At 50.9% G+C, this 16,952-nt stretch overlaps 2 protein-coding genes across 2 annotated transcripts in view; both read left to right on the top strand.

Moving 5' to 3' along the window:
* SF3A3 (splicing factor 3a, subunit 3, 60kDa) overlaps window positions 1–2,686 on the top strand; it is a 47,521-nt gene extending 44,835 nt beyond the window's left edge. The window contains exons 17-18 of the mRNA XM_011969515.1: window positions 454–509; window positions 2,360–2,686. Of these exons, the coding sequence (XP_011824905.1) occupies window positions 454–509; window positions 2,360–2,437 (134 nt within the window). The 3' untranslated portion in view covers window positions 2,438–2,686. The remainder of the gene's footprint in view (window positions 1–453; window positions 510–2,359) is intronic.
* Window positions 2,687–13,475: 10,789 nt separating this feature from the next.
* INPP5B (inositol polyphosphate-5-phosphatase, 75kDa) overlaps window positions 13,476–16,952 on the top strand; it is a 96,862-nt gene continuing 93,385 nt past the window's right edge. The window contains 4 exon segments of the mRNA XM_011969513.1: window positions 13,476–13,526; window positions 13,893–13,993; window positions 16,160–16,257; window positions 16,385–16,414. Coding sequence (XP_011824903.1) covers window positions 13,476–13,526; window positions 13,893–13,993; window positions 16,160–16,257; window positions 16,385–16,414 — 280 coding nt within the window.

The raw sequence follows: 16,952 nt of genomic DNA, 5'->3' as shown, positions 1-16,952 counted from the left end.
AGTTTTTTTCTTGTGTATACATGTCTGATCACTCCCTCTGAAGCTATGATGGTTTTTTCAGATGTCTTTACCTTTTCTCCTTCATAGAGATTGTTATTGAACTGTTAGAATTTTGTATTATGAGCTTTAAGAAAGTAAAGTCACTTTCTCCCATTATTCTCATAGGTTGTTCCACAATTAACCTCCTTCAAGAGTAGCAGTTTTTTGTTCTCGGAGGTCTTTGGTTATATTTGATCCAACTTTTATAGCAAAGCAAGGTCATGATGAGTTTTGCAGTGGAAGGGGTTTTGTCTGTAGGTGGTCCAGAACCAAAATTCTGGTTTGGGGTAGGCAGAAATCTCACAGGCAGAGTCTTCTAGGGAGCATCCTAATGGCAGGGAGAGAGGATTATGACACTGGCTACCCGACAGATGTTCAGTCCATCCTGATTGCTATTCATTTCTCATCCTGCAGTGTGGGCCAAACTGAAATTGCAGAAGGCTTCAGAACGATGGCAGCCCGACACTGAGGTGAGTACTAATGTGGATGGTGTTGGGGATAGTGTCAAGTGATAGAGAGCTCCCTCACCACGTAGAAGGGAGGTAAAAGATGGTCCCTGGTGTACTGCAGCAGCGAGTAGAATGTGACAATATCTACCAATTGACTTTTCCTTTTTTTTTTTTTTTTTTTGACACAGAGTCTCACACTGTTGCCCAGGCTGGAGTGCAGTGGTGTAACGTCAGCTGACTGCAACTTCCACCTCCTGGATTCCAGCAATTCTCCTGCCTCTCGAGTAGCTGAGATTACAGGCGCCTGCCACCACACTGACTAATTTTTGTATTTTTAGTAGTGACAGAGTTTCGCCTTGTTGGCCAGACTGGTCTCAAACTCCTCACCTCAGGTGATCCACCCGCTCACGCCTGTAGTCCCAGTTACGTGGGAGGCCTAGGCACGAAAATCACTTGAACCCGGGAGGTGGAGGTTGCATGAGCCGAGATTGTGCCACTGCACTCCAGCCTGGGTGACAGAGCAAGACTCTGTCTCAAAAAAAAAAAAAAAAAAATTAATAATTAGCCAAGTGTGGTGGTGCATGCTTGTAGTCCCAGCTAATTGGGACTGAGGCAGGAGGAACACTTGAGCCCAGGAATTTGAGGCAGCTGCTGACCTATGATCATAGCACTGCACTTCAGCCTGGGTGACGGAGTAAGACCCTGTCTCTTTAACAACAAAAAGGCAGATTGTATTCTCCCATTCAAATTTTGAAATGGGCTGGGTGCAGCGGTTCATGCCTGTAGTCCCAGCACTTTGGGAGGCCAAAGCAGGCAGATTGCTTGAGCCCAGGAATTGGAGACCAGCCTGGGCAACATGGTGAAACCATATCTCTACAAAAAATACAATAATTAACTGGGAGTGGTGGCACATGCCTGTGGTCCCAGTTGTTCAGGAGGCTGAGGCAGGAGGATCACTTGAGCCCAGGCTGTCGAGGCTGCAGTGAGCTGTGATCGCACCATTGCACTCCAGCCTGGGTGGCAGAGCAAGAATTTGCCTCACACACACACAAAAATTGAAACGGCAAGTGGGAGTACCCATATCTCATGTTCTGCCATGGAGATTTATAGACTAAAATGCCGAGACTCTGTATCATGTATTAGATCTCCTTTGAGGAAAGCATCTAATGAGAGATGGTACTCCCATAGCAACAGGGAGAAGTCCTTGTTGGTCTTATGATGGTCATCCCAAGCAGCAGGTTTCAGAGATGAGGAATGACATGTATGTAAGGAATAGTATTGACTCACTCCAAGTCCCATAGTAACTGGCAATAGCCTCCCTTTTTTTGAGTCAGTGGTTTTCAGTATTTTTTTTCTTTTTGGCAGCAAAACTGTCTTCCATTTGTAATATAGTACTCCGATATATAAAATAGAATCAAGCAGAATTGCTCTGGACATGGGGAAGCTCAGACTTCGTGGCCTCCCTTTCAACCCTTCAGTGGCCTCTGAGCAGAAACCTGGGATTCTTGGGAACTGTTTGAAAACTTGCTGTTGCAGGTCAGCCTTTCTCAACCATGGTTTCTCATCTTAAATATAGAGAGCTAAATAAACTATTTTCTCAGATACTCTAATGATGGGTCATGACTAATAGCATTTTAGATGTCTACGAGAGAAGTTAATTCATTGAACACCGTGGCTGCTTTGGGGCAGTGGGACTTAATTCTCTTGTGGAACCCCAGTTGAGAAAGGCTGTCTTAGATAAATAAATGCCAGTCTTAGTGTACCAGAGTATGCCATGGAATCAGGCCAGGATGAGCTCAAGTACCTAGAGATTGGTTCCAAACATTTCTTTTAGGAGATATATCTAACAAAGTGTACCCCTTCCTTTTCAGGAAGAATACGAAGATTCAAGTGGGAATGTTGTGAATAAGAAGACCTATGAGGATCTGAAAAGACAAGGACTGCTCTAGTGTTCAGGGATGTAGCTCAGCTTTTGGGCTAGCCCAGGCTTCCCTGAGATCTGCTTTTTCTATTTCTCCCAACCAAATCCTCTTAAAGACCCTTTGCTATGTAGTCTCATGGTCTAGCATGCATCTTGTAGAAACAAGACATGCTGGCAGATTGCAGGGTTGAGATGTGTTTTATCTGTTTTATATTTTAAAAGATTCTGCCAGAAAATAAAACCACACCTTGTTCTAAAGCCCAGGGTTATGGACCAACTCAGTGCTTCAGGTCTTAAGGCCTCCATACCTCTTTCTCACCAACTTTAGTAGTAGCTGAGATTTAATGGGCACCTGTTTTGCTACAAATCTGACCTGACCTCTTACCCTACCATCCTTTGTTGCTGCTTCCCTGAATGAGTATTACCCCAGGATGAGGTCTGCCATCAGCTTAGCCATTGATGCAAATACTAGGGAAAGACTAGGAGGATGAGCCAGGGCTGCTACTAAGGACTAAGTGTGGCACCAAGGTTTGCCTTTTGTATTTGCATAAAGAAAGGAGTTGGAGCTGGGTGCGGTGGCTTGTGCCTATAGTCCCAGCTACTTGGGAGGCTGAGGCAGGAGGGTTGCTTAAGACCAGCCTAGGTAACATAGTGAGATCCTGTCTCATTTAAAAAAAAAAAAAAAAAATAGGCATGGTGGCACACACTGTAGTCCTAGCTACTCACGACGCTGAGGTTAGAAGATCCTTTGAACCTAGGAGTATGAGACCAGCCTAGGCAATATAGTGAGGCCCCATCTCAAAAAAAAAAAAAAAAAAAAGAGTTGGGCTGTATTGGAATGGGCCTGCAGCCCAACATACAAGGGAACTAGGACCGACAGAGACTTCACCAGCTTGCTAGGTCAGAATGAGAGACTTTGGTGGGTCTGTCTACCTGTTTCTTCTACAAGATCCCTATTTGACTGTAAAAGTAGCTAATACTCGCATGTTCTCCAAGCCCAGATAGCCATGGTAGAGTTGGGTAGTTAAGCAGCTGCTCCAGGATCCAAATGTGGTGTCTGAAATGGAAAGAACTAAGGCAAGCAGGAAGGCACTGATCCGCCTTATAAGCACTGTCATCCGAAAGTCAGGCCTGCTGCAGGACAGGATCCCCCAGAGACCCCATTTGCCTCTCAACACTCAGATCTTCACCTGTTTTTAATAAATCTACTTTTTAAAAAAAATGTTAATCTTTTTCTTTATATTATACATTTATATCTTACTTGTCTAAAAACCTGCCAAGGACCAGTGCCACACTCACCCCATGTAGAGGCAGGCTGGCTAATATATCTACTTTTAAAAATCCCAGCTCAGGCCAGGCGCAGTAGCTGACGCCTGTAATCCCAACACTGGGAGGCCGAGGGCAGCGAATTACTTGAGGTCAGGAGTTGGAGACCAGCCTGGCCAACACGGCAAAATCCTGTCTCTACTAAAAATACAAAAATCAGCCAGCCGTGATGGCATGCATCTGTAGTCCCAGGTACTCAGGAGGATCACTTGAAACCGGGAGGCGGAGGTTGCAGTGAGCTGAGATCACGCCACTGCACTCCAGCCTGGGTGACAGAGCAAGACTCCGTCTCAAAAAAAAAAAAAAAAAATCCCAACTTGGAACTAGCCTTCTGCCTCACACCAATCTTTTGCCGTGGTTATTTCCATGGCAGTAAAGTTTCACCACCCCCACCCCAGTGGCACTGCAGTCTAGGTTGGTATTTTCCTTCCCAGTTCAACCCATCCCTGTGCAACTCATTCCCTTGTGCCTTCACTCCATTTAAGACTCCAGGCTGGGTGTGGTGGCTCATGCCTGTAATCCCAGCACTTTGGGAGGCCGAGGCAGGCAGATCACCTGAGGTCAGGAGTTCGAGACCAGCCTGACCAACATAGAGAAACCCCATCTCTACTAAAAATACAGAATTAGCCAGGCGTGGTGGTGCATGCCTGTAATCCCAGCTACTAGGGAGGCTGAGGCAGGAGAATCACTTGAACCTGGGAGGCAGAGGTTGTGGTGAGTTGAGATCACGCCATTGCACTCCAGCCTGGGCAACAAGAGTGAAACTCCGTCTCAAAAAAAATAAGTAAGACTCCAGTTGGACAGCCTCTCCAGGGCCTGAGCTGAAGCAGAGTGAATAATTAAACCTAATTGAGCCAACTAGAAACACTGATTAGTGGAAACTGGCCCAAGGTGCAAGGAGACATTGCCATTTGAGAAGAGAGTTAAAGCCTTGGAATGGAAAATGTGGGGAGAAGATGGCCCTTCAGACCGCTCGTCAGAACAGTGACTGCATTGGGCTACCAAGGAATGCACCTGCTGCTTTCCAGTTGTTGGAGTCCTCAAAGCCCTGTCTTGAGGCTACCTGGGACTCCAGGGTTAATGGGCTCTCCCTCTACAGTGTGGAGAGGAAGTGGGACCAGGTCCTACGGAGTCCTGCCATCCCCTTGCCCAGCAACTGCAGTCAGCATGGGAACTCTGTGCCAAAACAGCCTTGGAGGGAAATGGGCTTACCTGTCACAGCAAAGGCTTGTTCATTTGTTACCTTCATTCATTCAGGGCTTTTTTAGTGCCTTCCATGTGCCAGGCACAGCTAGATCAAACCTTGAAAATTAAAGTGGAGGTGAGACAGTGGGGGCAGAAGCCAGAGGTGAGGAAGCTCAGCAGCAGCCTCTGGGAACGCAGGAAGAGCCATGTGGCCAGCTCCATCCAGCTGCAAGGGGCACAGCTCTTTCCTGAGGTGCAGGCAAACCACATCAGAATTGATTCTCAGAGGTGATTCCTTCAGGTTTGGACTCCATAGGGTCAGCCAAAGGAAGAAGAGAATTTCAATTGACCACCTGCCTCGGCCTCCCAAAGTGCTGGGATTTCAGGCATGAGCCACTGTGCCCAGCCAAGAATCTTTCTTAGACATGGAGTCGGAACCTTTGCCAATGCACTTATTGCTGAGAACAGTTAATTCAATTAGCTCCCTAAAAGCTGCAGGGAGCATTTAGGGAGTTGTTCCTGGGATTGACCCTCAGATTGGTGCTGCTAAACCCAGAGGCTGCGCCTGGGATGAGCCCTCCCAGGAGGAGTCTTTACTCCCTACTTCTCGGATGAAAGTGAATAAATCTGTCTCTGGCCTCAACCAGGTATCCCTGTCTTCTCCACTTGCTGTCCATTTCCCTCCCTGCTGGAAGGCTCTGTGAAGGGAGCACACTAAAGGTAACCAATGTGTTGGGGAAGTGAAGTTCTGAGATATTTCTCTCCCTCTGCCTTAAAAAAACAAATCCTTGGGATGATAGCAACCTTTCCCCTCATTCTTCAGGTCCTACTGTCAGCCTCAACTCAGAGTTCTCAGGGTGGGAATGAGCCTGTGACCCTCTCCACCCTCATCCAGAAGAGTCCTCCCATTACAGGTCCAGTCTGGGAAGACACTGGTCTCCTCTCCCTCTGATCTCTTCTGAGAGCCCTCTCCACCTGCCAGGTTTCTGATCCAGACAAATAAGGCACCTCCCAGTGGGATGTTGGGACGGAGGTCTTTTGATCTGCTCAAGCTGTCAACTGGCTTTATTTTCTCCCTCCAACTACAGTCTGGGCAGCAGCTGTGCTTTCTTCTTTTCTGTGGTCCCTATGTATACCCAGTGGCAGTAACGTGAGAGGCAACTCCCAGAGCTGACAAATGATTGGAGGGGAGTAGGAAGGGCAGCTTCCGGTTTCCAGGGGCAGCAGCTGTAGCCTCCCTGCCTTGTGCATGCACACTTACAGCCCTCTGCACCTTCAAGTGTGCAGGTAGGTCTACAGCTGGGATAAGGTGGGGCACAGAGAATATTGACAATATGCTCTAGCCATGGAGGGGCACACAGACTAAAGCAGATGGACAAGAAGCCTGGATTAATACAGCCTAGGAGGTACCCATCTATCTTTGCCCAGCCTTCTGATTCTGCTCAGTGTCTGTCTACTTGCCCCGTAATATTCCTGAGCTGTCCTTCCAGCCTCATCTGTGCAAAGTAAGGAGAAGGAAAGGGGCGAGAAGAAAAAGGGTGACAGAGTAAGACTGTCTCACTCTGTTGCCTAGGCTGGAGAGCAGTGGTGCAATCTCGGCTCACTGCAGCCTCCGCCTCTTGGGTTCAAGCAATTCTCCTGCCTCAGCCTCCTGAGTAACTGGGACTACAGGCGTGCTCTGCTATGCCTGGCTAATTTTTTCATGTTTTTGGTAGAGACGGGGTTCCACCATATGGGCCAGGCTGGCCTTGAACTCCTGACCTCATGATCCACCTGCCTTGGCCTCTCAAAGTGCTGAGATTACAGGTGTGAGCCACTGTGCACGGCCCTAAAAACTTGTTTTTTTTTTAAACAAGGTCTCACTGTTACCCAGGCTAGAGTGCCGTGGCATGATCAGAGCTCACTGCAGCCTCCTAACTCTCAGGCTCAAGTGACCTTCCCACCTCAGCATCCCAAGTAACTAGGACTACAGGTGCACACCTCCATGCCCAGCTAATTTTTTGTAGAGAAAGGGGTCTCACTATCTTGCCCAGGCTGGTCTTGAAATTCTGGCCTGAAGAAGTTCTCCTGCCTCAGCCTCCCGAGTCACTGGGATTATAGGTGTCAGCCACCATGCCCAGCAAGAGAACTGTTTCTTGAGTGTAGTGTTTGTTGGTCTAGGGGACGGATGGGCAACAGAGAGGCTGACGCCATCAGAAGGGCCTAACCCAGGAGTCTGCTGCACACTCTCCTGTGTATCGCATCACCCTGGCTGCTGTCACTTGAGAGACAAGTCTGAGTGCTGATGGAGGATTACATCCATGAGGGCAGGGAAACGGATGTCCCATTAGCGTTGGGAATGGTAGAGTCTGGGTTGTGCTCAGCTTCCAGTGCTGGGCAAGAAGATGGGAATAATGCCCCACTCTCATCTCTAGCAGTTTCCTACCTTGTATGGAAAAACCTAAACCCAGGCTTAGCAGACCCTTCTAGGTCTGATCCCTTAGTGTTGCAGGGGGCAGAGTCTGAGATCTAGGAACCCAAAGTCTCAGAGCTACCTCCCATATTTGGCTCAGCACTCATTTAGAGACAGGCTGGGGTCTGAATCCTGAAGAACACTTGGACAAAGTGAGCCCGGACTTTTGACTCTCTGTGGCCCAGGGTTTCCCTGCCCTGGGTTCTGAGGAAGCCAATGACCCCCACCTTCCCACCCCTGGGCACCTTCTGACATTGGCAGCAAATGAGGCCAGATTAGAGGCACTGGATATCTATTTCCTGTCATTGCACCTGTTCCAGTTCTGCCTCCCCTCAGGCTGGGATGCTGCCGTTGACATGCCAGTGACAACATGTAGTCTCAGGGGGGCTGCTACTAGAATGCAGGCCCCTTTGTGCCTGCCTCAGTGTCACTCTGACAGTATGACTTGCAGGAAGTGACAGCTGAGCCCTTGAGATCTCTTACTCCCTAAAGGTTGACCCACGCCCACCCTAGTTCCCCAGCCTCAGTTTATTCATCTGCATAGTACAATAATGGAAATTTTGCTTGTAGATTTCCTCAGTCGCCCAGAACTGGTCCTTCCCTCTCTCTAGCTCGCTCCTGCAGCACCTCAGTTGAAGATGTATGTGGCCAATGGTAGCCACAGATCTGCTTTGCTCAGAGGTAGCTGTCCTCAGCCCAGGGACCCTAGCCTTTCCTGGACCATGACTACCGCTGGACCCTAGGACTGCCCCTACTTTTCCCTAAGTTCATGACCTCTTCCACTTAACTGCTGCATGACCTTTCTTTGACCTATGACCTTTGAGCTGGTTATGGTCTTGAACTCCTGACCTCATGATCCACCTGCCTCGGCCTCTGCAGTGGCTCCCTCTCTCCTTTTCCTCCTATCAGTCCTCCCGCTGGCCTTACTGGTAGCCTGGAATCTGGCAAGCAGTCAACTGACCACTGCTCCTGTCCAGGTAAACAGCATATGAGGGAGGGGACAACCTTCCTAATGCCTTCAGCCCTGGGCGTGTGACCACAGTGGTCAAACCTGTCCACAGATATGCCACAACTTCCACTGCCTTGGAGAGATGTGCTACCAGGCGGAAAAGTTCTCCAACCAGACCACAGAGTGTGAGCCTGGGCAGCACCACAGTGAGGTGTGGGGCTGGGGCTGTGATGGACCCAAGACAGGGCACTTCTCAGAGGTGAAGGGGAGTGGAGGGAGGCCATTGGAAGAGAGACTGACATTCAGGTACAGTAAGGGGCAGGAACAGATCCTGAAGCGGGAGGGAGAGGAGTCAGTATCTGGGATGCTGGGAACGTGGAGCTATGGCCCAGGCCTGGCTGTGCCCCCATCCTCCTGGACATGCCTGCATTCTCTCTACCCAGCTGATTCAACTCAATGCTTTCCACTACATGGCCTGGTGCAGCTTCAGCTGTGAAGGGGGAAATGAAACGGGTCCTAGCCCTTGCCTTCTGTCCAACACCTCAGCCCCCAGCCCAGACCCCTGCAGGCTGCAGTGCCGCAGTGGAGGGCCACTCTGTCTCATGCTCAAAGAGTCCGCCTGGGGTGAGACAGCCCCACCCTTAATACTCAGCCCTGCCCAGCCAACCTGCAGCTCCGAGCCCCATTCCTCAGAGCCCCCACCTCTGACTCCCATTCCTACTCATCCACAAGCTCAGAGCCCTTCTGCCCACTAACCCTCAACTCTGAACCCAGCCCTTTGAGAGGCCCTCAAATCTCAGCTCAATTTTCACCAGCCCCCCAACCTCTATGAATATGTTAACCTCTAAGCCTTGTCTGACCCCTAACTTTAATGTCTTCCTAGGCCAGGCATGGTGACTCACACCTGTAATCCCAGCACTTTGGGAGGCTAAGGCGGGCGGATCACAAGGTCAGGAGATTGAGACCATCCTGGCTAACATGGTGAAACTCTGTCTCTACTAAAAATACAAAAAATTAGCTGGGCGTGGTGGTGGTGGGCACTTGTAGTCCCAGCTACTCGGGAGGCTGAAGCAGGAGAATGGCATGAACCCGGGAGGCGGAGCTTGCATTGAACTGAGATCTCGCCACTGCACTCCAGCGTGGGCGATAGAGTGAGACAGTCTCACCAAAAAAAAAAAAAAAAAAAGTCTTCCTTCCTCATTAGCTCCCCAAGTCTGAGCTCTCTACCTTTGGTGCCCCACCCCTTCTCAGATTCCCTACTCCTAATATCCCCACCATTCCCCAGTCCAGCCCATCCAGCACTCCCCTCCCCAACAAGCTCCAAAGAGGCCTGGGGCAAGCACCTGTGCTCATCCAGGCAGCGGTGCGGGAGATGTCAGGTTGTGAGCTGCCCACACACATCATGCTCTCCCTGGGGGCAAGGCAGGCGGGTCAGGGCTTTGCAGAGGTGTCACAGCACTTCCCCAGGCAGTCCTGCTCTGCTCCTAGGCCTAGCCCACCTGATGATCCCAAAGGACAAGCTACATTCCACTCTACTCCTGGTGACCACCACCTTGCCAGCCCTCCAGGGAAATGGGAGTGTCTCATTCTCACCTGCCTGCTCTGGGAAGTGGAGGCAGAAACAGACAGCGTGTCGTGGATGGGGCCAGTGACACGAGCATGATAGGGCTCCAGCCTTGCCTCTGTCCAGCATTTACCACCTGTTCAGTCTGCACAGAGCTCCCAAACCTCCTCCTGCTTTCTCTTCCAGGAGAAAATCTGTGCCACTTTCTCCTGCCAAGGTGGTGACTGTTTCAAAGGGCAGAAAGCTGTGGCCATGTGCCCTGAGGGCTTGGACTTCCGTGAGGTGAGCCCTGCGATGCTCCAAGGATTAGGGAGCTGTCCTCCCTCAGAGCTGCATGGCTTTCTCCTTCTACCTGGAGTGGGTAGCTCAGCAGTAGGATCTGGATGGAGCTAGACCTGCTGGGAGCCAGGCTGCCTGGGGTCTAGCAAACTTGACTCCCTCAGCTCTGTATGATGCCAACACCGAAGGCAGCAACTGGAATTTGCCATACCTCCACGATGTGCCCCTTTGTTTCTGACCACCCTGTATGTTCACTAGGGACTCACTGATCTTGTGGGCAGGAAGCTAGGGGTCCAAGGAGGTTGAGCTCAACCCATGACCCCCTTAACACTTTCTGCCTTTGAGTGGGGAAGAGGAGCAAGGGAAAGATGAATGGTCCCAACTCTTCTTGCAGCTGAAATGCTCCAGCTCAGGTTACATTGCAGGCTGCAGCCAGGCCTGTGAAGCAGGGACGTCCCAAAATCATGGGGCTGTGGCCCCACCCTGCTCCCAGGAGTGCTGTCAAGCCTCAACCTCAGGCAGCTGCCTCCAGCTGGGTGGGAAACTTCACTTCAACCAGGCAGCTCCTGGGGCCACCAGAAACCCCCTGCACTGGGCCCTGGCTGTGGCTATGCTACTGTTCCTCCACTCTGCCCTGCTCCTGTTCTTGCTCCCCTAGCTGGGCCCAGCAGAATCTGGGAGCAGCAGCCAAGAAGACCCTGTAGGACCTACAAGCCTTCAGGTCCCCCTCCAGCTCTGATTCCTATAGCTGCATCTTTAGTAAAAGGACTTTATCAAACCCACAGCTCTGGGGCTTAAGGCTCCTGACTTCTCCCCTTCTACGGCCTAGGCCTGACCACGGAACCCTCCAAGGCGGTAGGGCCTCAGCCCTAATCTCAAGGAGAGGATGGGGTTTGTCTGGAAAAACAGAAAACCTCCTGCCTGACCCCCACCCAGTGGGAGGACCCCAAAATCCTGCAGGGACAGTTTCTTCATCATAAAAAGCACACAGCCCCATCTACTTTCCCCAGACCCTCCTCCCCAGGCTTTGACACTAAGAGCAGGGCTGGAATTGGGGTTCCTCTGCTTCCCTGCAGTGACCCACCCCTTGATCGTAAGGGTCTGAGTCAATCCCCTTTCCCCTCATCCTCCACATGCCTTTGACAATGAATTCAAATAAACTTGAGCTCCATTTGTGCTGTGGATGTTTCCAGGAAAAGGAATGGATTGAGAAGGCGGCAATGACTGTTTCTGGAAGGGGTTTGCATATGCAAAGTTGAACTGGTCATTAGGACGGCCACTTCACTTGGGGAAAGAGGAGGGGAGACCGTTCACAAGTCACAACAGTCACCCACTCTCCAGCGCCGACGCCCATTCCTTCAGTTTGGGTCAAAGCTTGAGAGAAGGTGTATTTATTAAAATATTTCAGTAAGGAATTCACTAACTCCATAGATAACTGTGTGCCAGCAACTGCTGGTGTATTGATGAAAAGGCATAGTCCTGTCCAACGGGAGTTTACAGCCTAATTAAAAGGCCAATAGGCCAAGTGAGAATCCTTATCTGAGCTGGGTGAGCAATCACAGCTCACTGCAGCCTTGAACTCCTGGGCTCAAGTGATCCTCCCATCTCAGCCTCCCAAGTAGCTGGGACTACAGGCATGCACCCCATACCCAGCTAAATTTAAAAAAAAATTTTTTTAGAGATGGGGTCTCAAACTCCCTGCCTCAAGCGATTCTCCCTCCTCGGCCTTCCAAAGTGCCAGGATAACAGGCATAAGCCACTGTGCCCAGTCCCTGTGCTGGCTCTTTTTGTCCATCTGGGGTAACCTCCTTATCTTAGATGGGGAAATTGAGTCCCAAGGGAAGAAAGGTCTTGGCCAAGGTCACACAGCCAGGTGGATCAGGGGAAGGACATTGTCAGACAGGAACAGTGTCATACCCTTTATAAAGTGCGTTCACACCCAGTAGCCTCAAACAGCACTGTGTGGCAGGAGGGCTAGGTGGGGCTGAGGGAGGAAATAGGGCAGTGTGTGGCAGTACAAATGGCCCAGGAGTTGCAGTCAGACTTTCAGTGGAGTCCCAGTGTTGCCACCTGCTAGCTACAAGACTTAATGTCAAACTGCTTACCCTCTCCAAGGCTCAGTTTCTCCACCTGGAAAACGGACATAATGGTTCTTCATAGTCTGGTTCTCCCTCCATTAAACCAGGAGAGGGTAGTTATTTTAGGGTAAGAGTTTCAGCAGAGGTCCGGGCTGTCTACCCTGGAGTGAGAAGAGCTGATGATGGAACTAAGGAGGAAATAAAAATGCATTATATTCTTCCCCTAAGATAAAATGTGACCATCTTCCTCCTGGGCAGGAAGCTTTGGCCCCATGACCTAGAGGGCTGGGGATGGGAGTGAGGGCAATCATTTGAAAACCTTTCTGGAACAGGGAGCCCAGTGTACCCCAGGACCTAAGGGGTTAATGGGGATGGAGACACTCCCCACCCCACGACTGACTCGGGCATGCTGGGACTTGCAGGCTGACTGACCACCGAGTGGCGCAGGGGCTGTTGGGAAATGTAGTCACTGTCCCGGAACCTGGGGCAGCGGAGTCCTGTGTGCCCTGCGGTGACAGCTCAGGAGGTAGGTAGGTGGCAATGGCAGGGAGCTGTGGGTGGGAGCAGAGTAGGAAAGCCAGGGCAGGGCTGGGCAGGAGGGAGTGGGCAAGCTGAGGGCTGGGACACCCCCTACCCCCCCGCCACCGGCCTGCAGCTGATGCAATGGGCCTGCTGGGGCGGGGGTGAAGGGCAAGCAGCAATGGGACACTTCCTGTCTCCAAGGAAAGAGGAATGGGACCCTCCTGAATGACAGTAAGGGGATGTTCCCTGAACCCCACATGGACACACCACTGACACCTCCCAGAGAGGTGCCAGCAGAACAAAAACTGCCCCCAAAAGACAGGCAGAGCCCTGTCCTAGGAGCAAAGGGACCAGGTCCCCTTCTCCAATCCACATACCCCGCTTCCAACAAGTAGAATAGACCACACTCAAGAGCAACTGGATGCCCTCCCAGACAAAGGCAGTACAACAAACTGTAGATCCCAGCAGGGGCAAAGGGACTGGACCCCTAACCCTAAAAACTGAAAGGCCTATTCTAGGGAGGAGAAGGAGGAGGAGGAGGAGGAGGAGGAGGAGGATCAGGCCTCCCCAGTACTGTTTCCCTCCGCAAAGGCCCCTCCCCACTGCATCCCACCCCTCTGAGGCAGCTCCATCACCCCATGCGTAACTTGTTGACCAAAGGGGGCTCCCATCTCCCCTCCCACAGGGTGTGTGCACTCAGCAGGAGCCAGCATGGACCAGTCTGTGGCGATCCAGGAGACGCTGGCTGAGGGGGAATACTGCGTCATCATATCCTTCCTGTGCTAACTGCAGCCCTGAGCCTGCCCTGGCCTTGGAAAGAGGAATGGAAGGTGTCGAGGCGTCTATCCCCTCTCCTGCCTCTCTGAACCATCAGGGGAGAAGGAAATCAGTATTTACTAAGTACTTACTGAGTCCTGGACTCTCCGCCAGATACTTTAAATACGCAGTCATCCTCCTAACTCCCTATGAAGTTGGGGATTATTATCCTCATTTCATAGATGAGGAAGGCTTAGAGAGTGACTGGCCCAAGGCCACACAGTGAATCTGGGGGACAGGGGAACGGAGGAAGGTGGGACAGCCTGGGTGGGGAGTGGCCTCGCCTCTGGGTTGTCTTCCCTTGACTCTGAGCCGCAGGCGGTGCAAGGTGTGCTGTGTGAAGGGGACAGCCGGCAGAGCCGCCTCCTGGGACTTGTGCGCTACCGCCTGGAGCACGGCAGCCAGGAACACGCGTGAGTGAGGGGCTTGGTCCCCACCTGTCTGGGCCATGGGGTTGTTCATCACTGCACCCTCCAGCTCAACTTCAACCGTCACTCCAGGGCAGGGTCTGAGTCTCCTAGAATAATTATCAAAATGACAGTTAATATTTTTTGAACACTATATTCTAAACCCTGCACAGGTACTAACTTATAATCCTCAAGATCTAAGGAGGAAGTTTCTTGAGAAGAGAGAGTTTAACATACTGGTCCAGATCTTGAGCCTCGTGGTCCAACTGCCTGGGTTCAAACCTAGGCTTTGTTACTAACAAGCCACATGATCTATTGTTTGTTTTGGGACAGAGTCTTGCTCTTCGCCCAGGCTGGAGTGCAGTGGCATGATCTTGTTTCACTGCAACCTCTGTGTCCCAGGTTCAAGCAATTCTTGTGCCTCAGCCTCTTGAAGAGCTAGTATTACAGAGGTGTCTGCTACCATGCCTGGCTCATTTGTGTATTTTTAGTAGAGAGGGGGTTTCACCACGTTGGCCAGGCTGGTCTTGAAGTCCTGACCTCAAGTTATCCACCTGCCTTGGCCTCTCAAAGTGCTAGGATTACAGGCATGAGCCAGCATGCCCAGCCTCACACGATCTTTTTTTAAGAGACAGGGTCTCTTTCTGTCACCCAGGCTGGAGTGCAGCGGCGTGATCTTCGCTCACTGCAACCTCTGCGTCCCAGGTTCAAGCAATTCTCGTGCCTCAGCCTCTTGAGGAGCTGGTATTACAGAGGTGCCCACCACCATGCCTGGCTCGTTTCTGTATTTTTAGTAGAGATGGGGTTTCAGCACTTTGGCCAGGCTAGTCTTGAAGTCCTGACCTCAAGTTATCCACCTGCCTTGGCCTCCCAAAGTGCAGCGCACCCAGCGTCACATGGTCTTTTTTTTTTAGAGACAGGGTCTCTTTCTGTCACCCAGGCTGGAGTGCAGTGGTGCACTCATAGCTGCACGCTGGAACTCCTGGCCTCAAGTCATTCTCCCGCCTCAGCCTCCCAAAGTGTTGGAATTTTAGGCAAGAGCCACTGCACCTGGTGGAACCACATGATCTTGAGCAAGTTGTTTTACTCCTCGATTTGTCCAGATTAGAGAGTAAAGTGAGTTAGGCCAGGTGCAGTGGCTCATGCTTGTAATCCCAACACTTTGGGAGGTTGAGGAAGGAAAATTGCTTGAGGCTAGGAGTTCAAGATCGGCTTGGGCAACAAAGTGAGACCTCCCCCTCTGGCCCCCCGGCTCCATCTCTACAAAAAATAAGAAAATTAGCTGGGCATGGTGGTGCATGCCTGTAGTCTCAGCTACTCAGGAGACTGAGGTGGGAGGATCACATGAGTCGAGGAGTTTGAGATTACAGTGAACTATTATTGCACTATAGCCTGGGCAACACAGCAAGACCCTGTCTCTATTTAAAAAAAAAAAAAGAAAGAAAGAAAGAAAGAAAAAAAAAAACAAACACCATGGGGTGCACAGAAAGTGTTCAATAAGGCTGGGTGCAGTGGCTCACACCTGTAATCCCAACACTTTGGGAGTCTGAGCTGGGAGGATTACTTGAGCTCAGAAGTTCAAGACCAGCCTGGGCAATATAGTGAGACCCCTATCTCTATTTCAAATAATTTAAAAAAATAATAAAGAAAAAAGAAAAGAAAAAAGAAAGTGCTCGATAAATGTTGTCTAGTAACACCCACATACCACACAGAAGCAGAGAGAGAGTAATAGCTGTCAAAGGTCTCATAGCTGGTGAGTGACTCAGGGTCTAGGAGCTGGGAGGGAGGGGCCTTAGACATTTTCTGATCCATCACCCCAATTTTACAGATGGGAAACAGGTTCAGGGAGAGAAGTGGGTAGCTAAGGTTACACTGTTCCTGTCACACACAGTGCTAGAATGCACCATGGTTAGATCAAACATGTGTTTGTGTTTTACTAACAATCAGGGGCTCCTGCAGATGAGAAAAATTCTGGTTTGATGACCTCATCCATACAACTGTGGTCTCTGATGGGCACCATAGACAGAGATGGCATGAGGAGTGTGCCTAGCCAGGGCACCACCAGCACAGTATTAGGGACTAAGGAGGGAGTGTGAGCACCCCGAGGCCTCCAAGATAGGACTGAGGGACAGCCAGCAGGCCCCCATCCTCACCTCTGCTTCCTGCCCTTAGTCTCTTCCTCTATACGCACCGGAGGATGGCCATTACTGGGGACGATGTCTCTCTGGACCAGATAGTGCCAGTCTCGCGGGATTTTACGCTGGAAGAAGGTGCCACAGGAGGCTGGGTGGTATGAATCCTCTCCTATGGGCCCCTCAGGTCATCTTTGTCCTTGATGGGGGGGGTAAGGGGGAGTAAGCTCAATTGCTAAGGGTATTCTCATTTCCCTCCCCACAGTGTCCCCGGATGGTGAACTCTACATCCTTGGTGAGTGGTCCTCTTGGTCTGGGTCTCACTTGGGGCAGAGGGTACCTGATCTTCAGAGAGAGAACGATGTAAAGTAAGAGTACCCCCTGGTAAACTTATTGCAGCAAGTAAGACCCTGTAGGATCTGGCACTACCCATCTCCGTGGGCTCATCTCTCATCACTCTCCTCCTTGCTGCTGTTTCCGTCCCCCCGCCGATATCACACGTTCTCACCTCAGAGCCCCTGCACACGCTGTCCCATCCTCCTACAAGCCTCACATCTCTTCACCTAGTCAACTCCTACTCAGCCTTCAGGGCTTCCATTCATGCATTTCTCTTCCCAGGCAGCCTTTGTTAAACCCCTGAAATTAGGCCAGGGCGGTGGCTCACGCCTGAATCCCAGCACTTTGGGAGGCTGAGATCATGAGGTCAGGAGTTCGAAACCAGCCTGACCAACATGGAGAAACCCTGTCTCTACTAAAAATACAAAATTAGCCAGGCGTGATGGTGCATGCCTGTAATCCTAGCTACTTGGGAGGCTGAGGCAGGAGAATTGCTT

This window comes from Mandrillus leucophaeus, unplaced genomic scaffold (assembly GCF_000951045.1).
Source record: "Mandrillus leucophaeus isolate KB7577 unplaced genomic scaffold, Mleu.le_1.0 Scaffold895, whole genome shotgun sequence".
Classification (NCBI taxonomy): Eukaryota; Metazoa; Chordata; class Mammalia; order Primates; family Cercopithecidae; genus Mandrillus; species Mandrillus leucophaeus.
The sequence above is the reverse complement of the archived record's forward strand: the minus strand, read 5'-3'. Positions and strand labels throughout refer to the sequence as shown.